At 27.6% G+C, this 16,136-nt stretch overlaps 1 protein-coding gene across 7 annotated transcripts in view; it reads right to left on the bottom strand.

Annotated features, from left to right (window-relative positions):
• LOC122272510 (DNA polymerase delta catalytic subunit) overlaps positions 1–16,136 on the bottom strand; it is a 68,957-nt gene that overhangs the window by 24,068 nt on the left and 28,753 nt on the right. For 4 of the 7 annotated variants that reach the window (XR_015429914.1, XM_087153791.1, XM_087153787.1 and 1 more), the window contains exons 8-11: positions 10,549–10,794; positions 10,004–10,114; positions 3,968–4,159; positions 1,905–2,248 (exon numbers count right to left, since the gene is read on the bottom strand). Coding sequence is in view for 6 of the 7 variants with exons in the window: in XM_087153791.1 (XP_087009917.1) it covers positions 1,905–2,248; positions 3,968–4,159; positions 10,004–10,114; positions 10,549–10,794 (893 nt within the window). In the remaining variant the exon portion in view is untranslated. The remainder of the gene's footprint in view (positions 1–1,904; positions 2,249–3,967; positions 4,160–10,003; positions 10,115–10,548; positions 10,795–16,136) is intronic. The other 3 variants (XM_087153789.1, XM_087153790.1, XM_087153792.1) reach the window with 1 other exon arrangement.

The following is a 16,136-nucleotide window of genomic DNA, read 5'->3' on the forward strand; positions in this document are numbered from 1 at the left end:
AGAACAGTTTCCAATTTATCATTTATTTTATTTTATTTCATATGACAATTAACTAAAACATTTTAATCTTGTATCAGTTTTATGTTATCAGAACTTTGATTTAAGATATATCAGTACACAGTCATGCTTTTGTGACAAGCCGAAGAAAGTGCTACATTGAAAACATGTCTCAAATAACAATTAAAACAATTTTTTTTAAAAATGTGCACAAGTTATTGTTAGTATTGACAAAAAATTGCCTAACAGATTTGACCTTTAACATTTTGAGTAACATTCAACTGTATCTTGTTTTAAGAAACAAAACTGAACATTAACTAAACAAGTAATTGTCTCAAAATATTATATTTATAATATCATTTAAATAAAATTTTATTTCAATACACTCATTTAAATAAAAAAGAAAGTTACATTTGCATAAATCCTGAAAAAATCAATTAATTAATTTTAGATCCCCTTTTACAACCTAATTGCTTGAACACCAGGGACATTTGTAATAAATCCTGCTAATATGAATTAACTTTCATCAGACAAACAAAACATGGATATAAATTTCTTTTAAAAGTACTACAAAATTATGTCAGGAGTCTAAGAGCATCAATAGTCAACAAAAAGCAAAAACTGATGGACAAGCAACAGCCTCGATTTTTCCCTACTCAATATTATTCAAAAATGTGTGTTATGTATTGACCTGGATTTCTGGGAGACTTTTCATATGATTTAAAACAAAAATTCAATAGTATGTATTTGGAAAACACTTATTTTTTAACTCCTTTAATTGTGAATTTTTTAAAACCTTTTTACATTTTTAATTGTAGTAACCTGTCAACCCTGTGGCAGAATTTTTTCAGGCTTTCTGCGGCAAACTTCCCTAGCACTATTTTGATTTAAGATACTTTTAATTATAACTATTACTAATTTAAAGTAACAGAAACGTGTTTAGAGAGGAAAGTATAGAATAAAAATGCATAAAAAATTTTAATTGTAAAAGAAATACTTTTAAACTCTAATATTATAGGCGATATTCTCGCATTTTGTAGGCGGAAAAATTCACTAATTATTTCTTCTTTCGAATTTTGTAAATCACTAGTCAACACAAATAAAAATTCGTAAATTAATTACATGATAATAATATAAAATTCGTACATAAATTAAAAAATCGTAAGATCAGTGCAGTAACTTCCAAAATAACGATCACTAATCACGCAAATAGGACTCTGTAAAAAAGAGATACTCACATAAGTGTATGTAAAACATGGTGTTCTTCAAAGAAGAAAAAAAAAATTTAAAGAAAAAACATAATTTCTAGACTTAACTACCTTTTAAACTTTCACAATTTCTGAATTTTTTATTTTATATAATCAGTTTGAAATTCTAGCTGAAGCCAGTCATTACAGATTTCTTTTTTAAAATCTCAAATGAGAATAAAAAAATCATGATTTTTTCATTCCTCTTTGATGCGCAAGGAAGACTTTTTGAAAAAAAAAAAATCTGCAGGAAAAAAAAAAACATTTTTCGAAGAATTATGCAGAAAAGAAAACCAAAATCTTCCCAAACGAAATATCTTTCTGTGAAGACTCTGTAACATTCTGCGACAATGTGGCCGTGTCGCCACAATTCTGCTATGGGGCCTATCAATTTTAGTCCTCTATGTTTTTATCATTCTTGCCACTTATTTCGTCAGGTGAAGCACTGAAATACCTTTTGGAATTAATAAACATATTTCTAGTTTTAATATTTTATTCAATTATAACCACATCTCAAAAAATTCTTTAGGAAATTGATTATCAATCTCAGATATATGAGATATTTCCGATTGATTTCACAAAAACAAAACCTAGTACTACTTTAAAATTGTATAGAAATAACAGGAAAAAATATGACCATTTTTTTTAAATAACTAATACCTAAAATTAAAGAAAGAAAAATTATACTTTTTTCTTGCGGAAAGAAGATTTTCCAGAATTTCAGGAAGCAGACCTTTGCGGACAGACTTTTTAACAAACAAGTTGTTAGAGGGAGTTTTGATAAACTCATTTGCTTCGAGCTGATCCCTAACGGCTGTCGATTGCAGTAGTGTAGTGTAGCAGAGATTGTGTGCCATCATGATGGATGGATACAGAGAGGAGAAATCAAGGGTTGAAATAGGATCACTATAATACCCTTTTACAGGCTCAATAACTGTAGCACCGGTGAAATCGTCTCCAACTTCCACTTTCATCGTGGGCATAATGAAATCATGCTCAACAGCCTACAAATAAATATATTAGAAATGCTTAAATAAATTTACAGTTCTGTTAAAACTAGAAAACCAAATGTAAAGGTAAGACAAAAGCTTAAAAAGTATAAAACTGCTTTCATTTTCTTTTTAGAAAAATGAAATTCAGATCAAATTTACTAAATAAAAAAAAAACTGATAAATAATACACAATGGTAGATTAAAAAGTAAAAGAAGTTTTTTATTTATATAAATAAAGATAAAATGTGCTTGATGTCAACTATACATTATTCATTATTATGAAGCACAGTGCACAAAAATAAAATGGTCCACCCTGCATAACTTTTGATCTAATGATTGAATCTTCACATTCTAAGACTCATTCTTAATGGCACGAAGGATTGACCTCGAATAGGCTAAGCAATTAGTGCAAGCGATTTCAAATATCTGACTTTTCTGAAACTTAATTTCTCAGAAATTATTCAACCCATATTGCTAAAATGCTGCACTTTGCCACGTAAAATTATATTCTTCAAAATGAAGCACAAATTTTTATACCTTACAATTTTTTTTAAAACTTTCATTAAATAAAATAAAAATAATAAATATTCACTATAAACTACGTTTTTGCAAATAACTATTTTTGGATAAACGAATTTTACAACTGTGAGCAAATATGTTTCAATTCGCTTGAAAATTTCTTGAGATATACAAAAAGTAGAAAGAAAAAAAACATTAAGGGATCCAAATTATGGGGACCATATTTCCCAGATTGCAGCTACCCCTTATATTTTGGGGGTCAGAGATCCAAATCTGTTGGGGGAAAAAAACATATTAATTCAGATAAAATATGCTTTTGTGCCAGATTTTACAACTTAAAATATCGACAGCACTAATTAATTAGCATATTTGAGGCCTTGAACCATTAGAAATGAGTCCTAGAACGTGAAGATTCTATCATTAGATCAAAAGTTATACAAGGTGGTCCGTTTCTTATTTTTTTTTTTTTTTTTTGGTACACTGTAAACCATACTTAGAGTAGTGTGGAAATAATAATAATTTACTTTTTAGAGTAGTGTGGAATAATAAACATAAAAACTAAACATAGCATGAAACTAAAATATAGCAAAATGTTATACACAAATTGAACAAAATTATTAGTCTTAATTTGCTTCCTTAATAAAATTGAAAAGAACTTTTAAACTACACAATCTTAAATCTACAACTTAAGTCAATTAAAAGGATTTTTTGTTTTTATATTGAATTTAAATAAAAAAAAAAACTAATTAACACAATTTTTCTTTAACTTGATTTGATTAAACAGCAAGTAAAAAATTAATCGATAAATACACTATTAAAATAATCTAACATTAGTTTGATTGCAAAGTTTATTTATTGAAAAGAAAATTAATCATCTTTTAAATTTTGATACATGAGAGAAACCTTTGCCTCACATTTTAATAGAAAAAAGAGCTGTTCCTATTTCTTAATTTAAATACTCTTTTCTTTTTACCATACTTTCAATGAGTAAGTAATCCCAAAAAGAATTTAGATTTTGATATTTATTAATATATAATTTTCTCAATTTATAGACACGAAAGAAGATAATTTTTAACATACTTTCAATGAATCACTTACTTATGACTCAAAAGAATTTAAATTCAGATATTAGTTAATATTTATTTTCTCAATTAATAGAGAAGAAAGAAATTAATATATGAATGCTTATAAATGAATAGAATGGTTATTAACCTTTCTTAAAAGTTGCGATACGACTTTAATTTGTTGACCTCTACTCAGGAGGTAGGTGAGAGGGACTCCAGTCACACGTGACATTTCCATGTAATTAATGACACACATCAGCTTCTCCAGCAATCGCAGGGGAAGCATGGCATCTTTCAAACAATAAACAGCCAGCCTACGTCTAGTCTGGTCACTTCCATTCTGAAAGACATATCATATTACAATTTAAATTTGCAAATCATACAAGAAGTATGCAAATACTATGATTATCACACATAACTAATTACAGACATTAGATTGCAAAATGCACATCTGAGAAATTTAAAGAATACCTTTGAAAAACAATTAAGAAAAGTATTTTTGGTGCAGTAAATTTAGTACCTAATGTTTTGTTTAAATGTTAAAAAAAAAGCAAATTTAATACTATTATTTATTATTATTACTATTTATAATATATATATATAAACTAGGGGGCTAAGCCCACTGTTCGCTGCCGCTCACCAATCCCGTTAATTGCTTCGTAATTATTGTAGTTTCTTGGCAGAACACAATTTTTCCACTAAAGTTAAAATTATCCATTTAACATATATGTAGTAAAGAAAATTCTGTTTGCTTACACTTGTGCCTCTACTTCCCACGTCCAAATATTATTATCTATTAGTATTATAAATATTTAGATCTATTAGTAAGAAGTCATTTTTCTAAGTAATCATTTTTTAAAATAACAATTGTTATAACAATATATAGTTATAACAATATATTGTTCAAACAAATTTGATGAATTCACAACCGTAATTTAAAAATTTGGCTTACCAAAGGGCGGATATATTAAATATTACTTTTGCTTCCATCTCATTGCGCATGAAGGTGATCATTAAGTTATAAATCATTTAACAAATCTCTTTAACTGTAACTTATATATTTGCACAACAATAATAATTGTAAGACGGTTAATAAGATTTGACGGCCTTTCTAACTAACTTTATTTGAAAATGTATAGCAGAATTACATTATACTAATAAAAAATATCTCTTAGTTTTAAACTCGAAAATTGAGTTAAAAACGTAATAGGGTCATTCTCACAAAAAGGTGATTTTTTAAGTCCCCCCCATCATTTCTCGTAAAGTTCTAACTAACAAATCATATGCATTTCTGCTAAAAGTATTTAATATTTCATTCTTATTTTTTAATAAACATAACTTCAAAATCCCCTCCGTGGACGTCCCTACGTCTGTGACACAAAATAATTTTTAATGGCTGTTAAACAATTTAAAAGTTATTTTAATGATTTTTGTAGTTTTACCTAGTTAAATGTTTATAGTAACTTTTTATTTAATATTTTTTTTAAAAAAAGTTTATTTTTATAAAATAAATGGCTAGTAAACTTTGTCCATCAAAAATGAAATCTCCCTCCATGGACAATTAATATAGTTCGGTAAATATGCAATAAAGGGCAGCATATGCGAAATCCCTATAAGACAGCTGCTGGGAAAGGTAACCATTCCATTTTCTAATGTTAACTATCAGTTGTTTTTGTTCTCTTTGGTGTCAGTTTTGGATTGTTGTGTTCAACTGTGGTTTGGCAAAGTTCTCACTGTATACTCCGTGGACATCATAAAGAAGGTAAGAGAAAATTATTTTAATTTTGATCAATGCATTTTAGATCGCAAAAATAGTATATTTAATAAAAATAACTGCCCCATTTTTGTAACTTTAAAATTAAAAATCAGTAAAATTCAAGAACTAGTTTTTGTCTCCTCCGTGGACATATCAAGTCCATGGAGGAGAAGACACAGTCAATGGAAGAGACAATGTGTTAGATAACCATAATTCAATTTTAATAATTAAAAAACTATTTTTTTTATATTGATATTTTTAAATGGAACAAATGTGTTAATTTGTTTGTATTTTTAAAGAAAATCAATTAAGTTTAACTTTTTCTTATTGGAGAAGTAAATATTGGCAATTTTTCAAAACAATTTCTGTGATGTTTAACATTTTTTTTTCTCTTCAAATTTTAGGAAAAAAATGGCAAAACCAAAATGTAAAAAAAGAGAGCAATCAAATCTTCAAATGCAAAAGAGAAAGGGAATAGAAAAAACTTAGTATGAGACTAGCTAGGCAGAAATTAAAAGAAAACGCTATATTGTTTGAAGAAAGTAAAAAAAAAAAAAAGAGAGAGCAAGAAACTTTAAAATCTGTATCAGAAAAAGATTTAACAGAAAAATCTTTATTAAATGTACTTAAATTTCTAGAAATTGATAGAGCAAACTGTTTGTGCCCAGGGAAAAAAGAAGCAATAACTAGAAGAAAAGAGAAAAAACAAAAACGTTATTTGGATGACAGTATGTTGAGTGTTGAGTACCCTCAACACTCAACTTTCATGTGGAGTCTGAATTTTTATTTCAATAGTCTTTACATTTTAATTTATTAATATTCAGTAAGAGTTACTCAAAAAAAATTGTACTCCTAGGTTAAAAATGGATGTTTCCTTTCATAGCAGCATGATTAGTCGGAAGTAGCTCTATCTTTAATAATGAAATATTTTTTGATTTACTTATTAATGTTAAACTCAGTTGTACCCATTAATTAATGAATTAGTCTTCATTGACATTTTATATTTTATAACATAATATGTCTCCTTCGTTGACTATTACATCTCCTCCGTGGTAAAGGCAGAATTTAAAATATTTTAAATCTTGTAAAAAATAAAATAGAAAACTTGACCATTATTATAAGGACATATAACAAAAATAAATAAAGGCATTTATATAATTTTTATCACTTTTTTAATTACTTTAAGAAAATGTTTTAGTCTATTTATACCTTTTCAGTGAGAATGACCCAATAATAGCTGTAGAGGAAAATAACTTTAAATTAGGGATACAAAAATCTTTATAGAAAAACAATATCTTTACGACTTACATTAGTTTTATGCTGATGACAACCAAAACAAAATGGAAATGAATGAGAAAAAACTGGATCCTACCACGTGATTTTCCGGCAAATAAAACTGCATGGTCAACAATGTAAAACTGGTAAACTATCATTAGACATACTCAAAACAAAATAAAAATTTCAACAAACTTTAGCTAGCAAGCTTAGTTGTAACAATTCAGCAGACAGCATTATTAAATATTATTACTTTTTCACACTCATGCGATCTCAATTTTGATTGGCTGTTTTGCGCGTTACTAAATGCAACTCTTTTGTGATTGGCTATGTGTTATCATCTCAATATCTTCTTATATATATATATATATATATATATATATATATATATATATAAGTAATAGTTTGTGCAACAAGGGAGGAAAAAAAGAAAATAGTTTATTAATGAAACTTAACATTTAACAAAACATAATAAAAAACCAAAAAAAAAAAGGAAATAAGTTTAACAGCCATATCATGACCGGAGAGAGAGAGCTGCCGACATGCAGGGTTGTCGGATCAAGAAAGAAAACGATATTAGATTGTTCTATGGAAAGGAGTTAGAGTTATTAATTTATTCTGGACTTTTCTTGCCTGGACTCGATGGCACCATGGATACTGGGACTTTCCCTTTGGAACAAACTGCCGTCTTTCAATGGGGTAGTAGATGATGCAATTCTCCCAAGTATTACATTCTGACACTACATACATATGTGTGTATGTATATATATATATATATATATATATATATATATATATAAGTTACAGATGAAGATAAAACAAAGAAAAATTATAGACATATAAAAAGGGGGGAGGGAAATAATAAGTAAAAAAAATAACAAATAGTTTAAAATAAAAATAAAAAAAAGGGGATGAAATTTTACTTTAAAAAAAAACTGGAAAAAAAAGATATAATCTTTTTATCAGCTCACACGATTATATATGTATATATATATTTTCAAACTGTTTGTTATTTTTTTACTTATTATTCCCCCCCCCCTTTTCATATGTCTATAATTTTTCTTTGTTTTATTCTTCATCTGTAACTTATCTGATGAGTACTGTTTACTTGCAGCTTATGTGCAATAAATGATACTTATTGTTTTTCTTAACTTTCTTTGTGCTTTCTTGTATTTATTTATTTATATATACAGTGGTGGCCAAAAGTGTGGACACTTTTTGAAAGTTTCATGTTTCTCAACTTTGTGTGCTTGTAGAATATATTAATTTTTACTTAAATACAAGCGTTTAGATATCAAATTGAAGGTAATTTAACGTAGAATTTAATAATAAATACAGTATTACAATATCTGTATTACAAAAAAACTTATGCAATTAATAGTAAGATCTATCATAGATATGCATTTTTTAAAGTTATACTTACACAATCAATACTTAGTAGGATAGCCCTTAATTTTTAAGACAGCTTCACAGCGTCTTTTCATCGAGTGAACGAGTGTTTGGAGTTCATCTTTCGTAATCACATGGTGCCAAGAAGCGAAACTGTCCTGAAACCAAAATTGATACCTTCCATCAGGGATCTCTTCCCCAACAACGCATCATTTATTTTTCAGCAGGATACAGCTCCATGCCACACAGCAAAAGTATGCAAAGCATGCTTTCAAAATAAAGGCATAGATATATTACCATGGCCAGGAAACAGCCCTGATCTCAATCCAATTGACAATTTGTGGCGACGTTTGAAAATTCTTGTGCGAAAAAAACGTCCATCCAATAAAAGACAACTAAGTGAAGCTATAATTGATTCTTGGCACCATGTGATTACGAAAGATGAACTCCAAACACTCGTTCACTCGATGAAAAGACGCTGTGAAGCTGTCTTAAAAATTAAGGGTAATCATACTAAGTATTGATTGTGTAAGTATCACTTTAAAAAAATGCAAATCTAAGATAGATCTTACTATTAATTGCATAAGTTTTTTTGTAATACAGATATTGTAATACTGTATTTATTATTAAATTCTGCATTAAATTACCTTCAATTTGATATATAAACGTTTGTATTTAAGTGAAAATTAATATATTCTACAAGCACGCAAAGTTGGAAAACATGAAACTTTCAAAAAGTGTCCACACTTTTGGCCACCACTGTATATATATATATATATATATATATATATATATATATATATATATATATATATATATATATATATATATATATATATATATAATACTAATAATTATATTATTATTATTATTTTATTATTTATAATAATTTATTGATGTTTTCTTAAATTTTAAGCAAAATTATTGATATATTATATTAATTAATTTGTCAGAAAATACAAATGCAGCTTAGAATAACTGAATGCAATATAACCAAGTTTTAATTAAATAAAACTAAATTTCGAAAAAAATATATTAGACTATTAATATAAATGACTACATAGATAACAAAATTAACTGCGGAAATTTTAAACTTATAATTATTGGCAAAACTTGTAATTTTACAAAAATTAATTAGTGAATAATCCCCTAACAAGAAACAGTTGAAAAAACCAAACAGCTAATACATAAACTCAATCTTTATCAATTAATGGCTTAAAAATTTTATCTTTTTTAGTTTTATAATTGTAGTTAAGTATAACTGAATGCAAGTAATCAAGTTTTAATTAAATAAAACTAAATATCTATATATATATTAAACTATTAATATAAATGACTAAATAAGATAACAAAAATTAACTACAGAAATCTAAAAACTTATTGGCAAAACTTGTAATTTTACAAGTTAGTGAATAATTATTAGTAACAATTAGTGAATAATACTCTAATAAGAAATGGTTGAAAAAACAGAACTGCTAATACCTGAACTCAATCTTTGTCAATCAATGACTTAATTTCATCTGATTGGTTTTATAAATTTTGAGAAAAACACCATAGAAAACATCCAGCTGTGTGACTATTTTTGAATGAAAATGAATATATTTAAAAATAATAAATAAAAGAAATTTATATAAAAAAGCTAAAATTTGTGAATCAGAGGAATGCTTGCATTTTATACTGTTATACTATAAATACATAATATAATAAGCATTAAATAAATGTTAATTTACGATTGAATGTTATAAAATTAGAAAATCATTATACCTGCAAATCTGTAATTATAGTATGCTGTACATCTTCTTTTTGTTCTTGAAGGAAATGATAACTGACAGCATTTAAAGTGTATGAACGCAATTTATAATCTCGGACAAGAATCTGTAATTTTAAATAACAATTACAATTAAAAAATATTAGTATAAATCATTTATAAAAAGAACTATTTCATTTGATAAAAAAGCTTGTAAAGAAGTAACCTCAAATTTGTTACATGGTAGCCTTAAATGTAGCACAATTTAAGGCTGTTATTCCTGTTTTGATATTAAATATTACTCTGTTTCAAAATTTAATTGATTATAAAAAAATTAATTTAAATTTGATTGAATAGCTAAAAAAGTTTATCTTGCTTTAAAAAATATATATTTTAATATCACAACTTATTAACATTTTGTTAAAATACATTTCGAAATTTTCATTTCAAACCCTTTATTAAAACAGCTAAAACACCATTCAAAAAAATTTGAAACTTTCTGGGACTAATTTATTAATTATTTGTAATACAATTTTAGAGATATTTTATTTAAATGATTTACTTGTAATAAATCGAGCTGTATTCTCCCTTCGATATTGATAATTTTGTTTTCACGTTTTCCCATCTGCCTTGATTGAAGAACGGAATCTCGGATGATAGTTCTTATGTTTTTAATTCTTCCCAGAAAGGGAAAACTACTGATCTTTAAGTGATTGGCCCTATTTATGAGGTACGGGAAATCGAAGTTCTGAATGTTGTAACCAGTGATGATGTCAGGATCGACAGCACGAATAAAATCAGCCCACTCCTAAAATTAAAAAGCAAGTTTTCATTAGAATCATAAAGGAAGAAAATAAGTCAGTGAATCAACATTTCCTCATTTCAAAAATGAATAAAATTATGTTAATTTGACAAACTAACTAAAGATTTTTCATTATTAAATATTAGTAACATTTATATAAAGATTTTAACATAGTAAAACATACTATAATAACAGTAATAAAATCAATTAATTATAAATCAAATCAAATCTGCAAGAACAGAATTATTATGTTATTTGAATATGCAAAAGCCATCTTTTAATAACATTTCTCAAGTTTTGGAAGATGTGTAGCAATTTAATTTCAAATTTTTTTCTGCCCGCTTACAAACAAAAAGAACAAAGATAATGATGCAGATAACATTTCGTTGGGAAATTGATGGGTAAGAGTTTTATAAAAAAATTATGTAAAGAAATGCATGAGATTGTAAAAAAAATCCAGATAAAAACTGTTTATGAATAAGGAGAAGTTATGGAATGTTTATCACCATTCAATATCAATGATCATCAATCATTTGATCATTGAATAAGATTTCATTGACCATTGAATATTTATCTATCGGAGAAATTTGAAAAACATTTGATATTTCAAAACGAACTTCAAACCAAAGAAAAAAGTGCTTGCACATTATGTTGAATTTTTAACATCTAATTTTGCTAATCAAGCAAATACGCTAATATTTTAAGACCATTGAGAATTGAAGCAGATGTTTAATTAATTAAAATTTCAAAAATAAATTATAGAAAAATATACAATTTGAAAAATAGCAATTAGTTCAAGTTTGAATGTATTTGTAAAGTTTAAATTTGAAGCTTTTTCCATAAGTATTCCAGTGCCCCAATATTCCGATTTAAGAAATCAGCTGCTTGATAAAATAAAGTGCTTTCAGAACTTCAATATGTGGTGGGCACACTATAGATCAACAGTTCCCAAATAGTGTTCCATGGAACCCTGGGGTTCTGTGGAAAGTGTTCAGAAAGTCAAAATTTTTTTTAAACAAGTAATTATTTTTGGCACCTCTTATTATATTTAGATTCAACCAATAATCCACTATTTATTTAATACATCGGCTGCTTTTATGAAATTATTTAAAGTAAAATGCCAATAAAAAAAAAAGATAGCAAATATTTCTGAAGAAAATAATAAAATATTTCTAACAACACTATTTTGAATAAATTATAAAAAGGATATACTAAAAAAATATATTAGTACTCTCCATTACGCTTTTGAGTTCAAAATAAAAGAACTAATTTTATAAATATAGAAATATGTTTCCCTAATAACCATTTTCAAAGTTTAGAACAGTTTTTTTTAAATTTATGTTCAAAAAAAAATAAGCCAAACAAATAAAGGTGACATATTCTCTTTATTTATCATCCAGAGTTGTCAGACCTACTATTATTAGGTGTGTTGTGCAATAAAAATTTTGCTAGAATAGTAAGATAGTGCAGCAATGTACATCTCATGCACATAAATATTACTTAAACATTAGATTTTCTTCATAACTCTTAATTACAATACAATATTCATTATTCTTAATAAAAATCCTGATTTTTTAATATTATTTTTAACATTTAAACTAGTTTGAAAAAAAAGTAAGTACATTTTTCTAATACAACATTGTTAAATATTCAGAGCAATTACTTTTTTTATCAATTTAAAAATAAATCAGAAATGTTTTCTCTTTCAAAAGACAATAATATTCAAGATTATAATATTTGCACCTTCTGATGATACCAAGTTAATTGTAACCAGTGTTTTTTATTCATAAGTTTTCTAAATAAATGCTTGCAAACATGCTACTTGGTATGTGGATGGTATATGCTCATTATACTATACTCAGGGATGAGATTAACCAGAAGGCAAAAAAGCTGAATTTCCACGATAGTAAATTTTACGTAAGCGCAACCCTTTAATAATAAATTCCAGACAGTTTAAGGTAATAAATAATGTGTTGACATACAATTGTGTACTAATCTATTATTATATAAATGATCACATTGATACTTAACATTTAGTGAAAATAAAAATTACCAATTGAAAAAATAAAGCTGGAAATTATATTTTTCCTCAGTTCACAAAAGAGACAACGATTACTTGAAAAACTACCTGGTTTAGCCAATTAAAACTACTGAGCATATACATTAATATTTCATTTCTTTTAATAGATACTGTTATGTGATTTATAGCAAAATATATCAGTAATATTATTTTTTAAATTATATTGGGAAAAAAAACTTTAACAATGGATCGAATCATTATGTTCATATTATAGTCTAATCTAACTAGAGCCCTTTGAAACATATCAATAACAGCGAAGTAGAAATATATAGTAACTCCTTAACACACAAAAATTGCTATTTTAGTTTGAAAAATTACATGACAATCAGCAACTGTTTAGATAATTGTTTTTTAATTGATAAGAATTTTGCATTTTATAGCATAAATAACAGCAAGTATAAATAAAATTTTAATGATGAGTTAATTAACTCTTTTTCCAAAAAAAAATATTAAATTAAATCCCTTTTTAAGTGATTGCTTTCGTTTGCTAAATCTTTTATGCTTGCTATATTTAGTCGTTAGTCCATCTTCAAACATCTTGTGACAAATCCTATCAACAAATCCTATTTTTTCTTCCTTGCAAGCACAGAATGTAAGTTTTGAATATATTCCCTTCCAGTTTCTTTGATGTTGTAACACTTACATATACTACTAATAATCGTCGTTTGAAAATTAGCCACCTTTATAGTAAGTAATTTTTTTTTTAAAATTACTTCTTACAAGAGTCGCGAAAGTTGATCCTAAAATTGCGTGAATATGAATAACAATTATGGATTTGGAAATCAGATGAATATGAAACTAGATATACGGTTTTGAAAATGAGAAAATACAAACTGGGATATAGAATTTTTAAAACGTGTAAATACAAATCACGATTCATAATTTTTAGATCGTGTAAATACAGATCATGAAGCTTGATAGATCATGAAGCATTACAGATCATGAAGCATTGCATAAATAAGAATTATGAATTTTTAGAATGCGTGAATGCGAATCCCAATGCCTTATTTTAAAATCACGTATAAATACGAAAATCAATGTTTGATATTATAAACCGCATGAGCAAATCAAGACATTGAATTTTAAACTTGCGTGAATACGAATCGCTACAAAGGTTCTTAAAAAGGCGTAAATACGAATCACAATATCGGACTTTTAAATCTCGTAAATAAGAATCACAACGTACAATATTCAAATCGTGTGAATAAGAATGGCAACACGCAAATATGAAAAACTTTGCTTGATATTAAAATCGGTTGAATAAGAATCGAGATATTAGCAGATTCCAGGCTTGGGACCTCTAAAAGGCTTGTCAGAAGCAGCATCGTTTGAACTACAAAAATCGGATATATTTAGAGAGCGGGTAAAAAATTCGGAAAATCTTATCTGTTGCGAGTAAAAGGGAGAAAATAGCTAAAATAAGTAAAAATGAGAAAGGATTGGTAGTTATGTAGTTTGTAGTTTCTCTTTGAAAATCGGTAAATTTTCTGAAAAAGCGGAATACTTATATTAAAAAAAGTGGAATTTTTAGAAAAATCTGAATTTTTTATAAAACAGCTGAAATTCAATAGATAAAAGTGAAAAAAAGCGGAAATCCGCTAAAAAGCGGAAAAATCTCATCCCCGTATACTAAACACAGTGGTGCGACAGCCCATAGAGGGCCAAGGCCTACTGTGCGCATCTCAGTTTTCTTGACCTTGGGTTTGGGATGTAGGAACAGATGTTCTGGTTGTTGGAAAATGTAAACAAATAGATGGGCAGTATTTTCCTCTTGGCTGTGCCACTTTCTATGGGAAGTTGGGTCACTTCCTAGGGGAAGTAGGGTCACTTCCTGTTATCTCAACTAGAAGGAAGTGGGTGTTTCTGTTTTTAGTCAGTTATATCTTTGCTTTGGATAGAGGATATTTCTTCTCTTATGTTACGTTTAGAGAGAGCTATGTGATGTTAAAGAGTTATGTTTAGTTTAATTGAATGTAGTTTTTCTTACTTTATATTTAAAGATTTATATTCAATAAATATAGTTGTACAGTTTTCCATAAAGTGAATTCTTGAGTAGTAATAGATGTCTTCAATATCTTATACTTAGTAAGCTGGCCCCTATTTTACAACACCGGTTAGGTGCTCAGTCGAACCCCCAGTGTTTGGTTCCCAAGCATGCTTAGTACTCATTTATCGACCCACTGAAGAGATGAAAGGCTGAGCCAACCTTGCCCGACCCGAGGATCGAACCCAGGGCCTGTGGCATGAGAGCACTAAGCGCAACCACTCAGCCACATTATGGTACATGAAATGGTTGAGGCAGTGTAGAGCATATAGAATCATCTACACCCAGGTATTAGGATTGTCTAATAGAAGACTAAAATGTATACAATTAAGGAGTCTCCCTCAAGAAGTTGTCAATTTTTTCCCTACTAAATAAAAAAAATATTACAAAAATAAATAATCCTCCTTGAATATTTTGATTTTACCCATTGTTTTAAGTCTAATTTCACTTATAATTATTAAAAATTTGAAAATATCAATTTAATGTTTTAGTAAGCAAGCTTTCTATACATAAATATTGCTTCAAACAATGTCTTCGTCAAAAATTTTGTGTAAAGCATGTACCGAACCAATTCTGGAAGACTCAGATGGATTAACATGCAAAGGTGAATGCAATTCTGTTTTTCATTTTCATTGTGGTGGTTTCGCTGAAAGAGCTTTTAGAAGACTTACTGTTGATAAAAAACAAAAGTGGACCTGCGTACAATGTTCAAAATCTCAGGAAATTCCAACGAAAATAAAAAGTGCAACTAGCCCAGACATTCTCGAGGATATCTTACAGCAAAATAAAGACCTAAAAGAGTTAATAACTAACAAATTCAATGACTTAACCCGTTCAATTGAATTCAACAGTGAAGTAATTCAAGAGTTGAAAAATTCTATCACAGAGCTACAGAACGTAAACAAAACTTTACAAGCAAAAAATGATCAGCTAACTAGAGAAAACGCAGAAATAAAGAAGGAACTGAATGAACTAAAAGAAGCAGTTATTGAACTCAAGCAATATTCCCGAAGATCCAACTTTGAAATAAGTAACTTACCCGAATGTGAAAATGAAGACATACAACAAGTAATATCCCAGATTGATAATGTTGCGAATACGAATATATCCGAAAATCTGATCACTGCTCACAGAGTCCCCAGCTTTAATAAAGATAAACCTAAACCCATCATCGTTCAAGTTAAATCCAAATCTGTACGTGATGAGCTCTTAAAGAAACTGAGA

The sequence above is a fragment of the Parasteatoda tepidariorum genome, chromosome 10 (assembly GCF_982258835.1).
Source record: "Parasteatoda tepidariorum strain Cologne lab strain chromosome 10, Ptep-v5.0, whole genome shotgun sequence".
In the NCBI taxonomy this organism is placed as follows: Eukaryota; Metazoa; Arthropoda; class Arachnida; order Araneae; family Theridiidae; genus Parasteatoda; species Parasteatoda tepidariorum.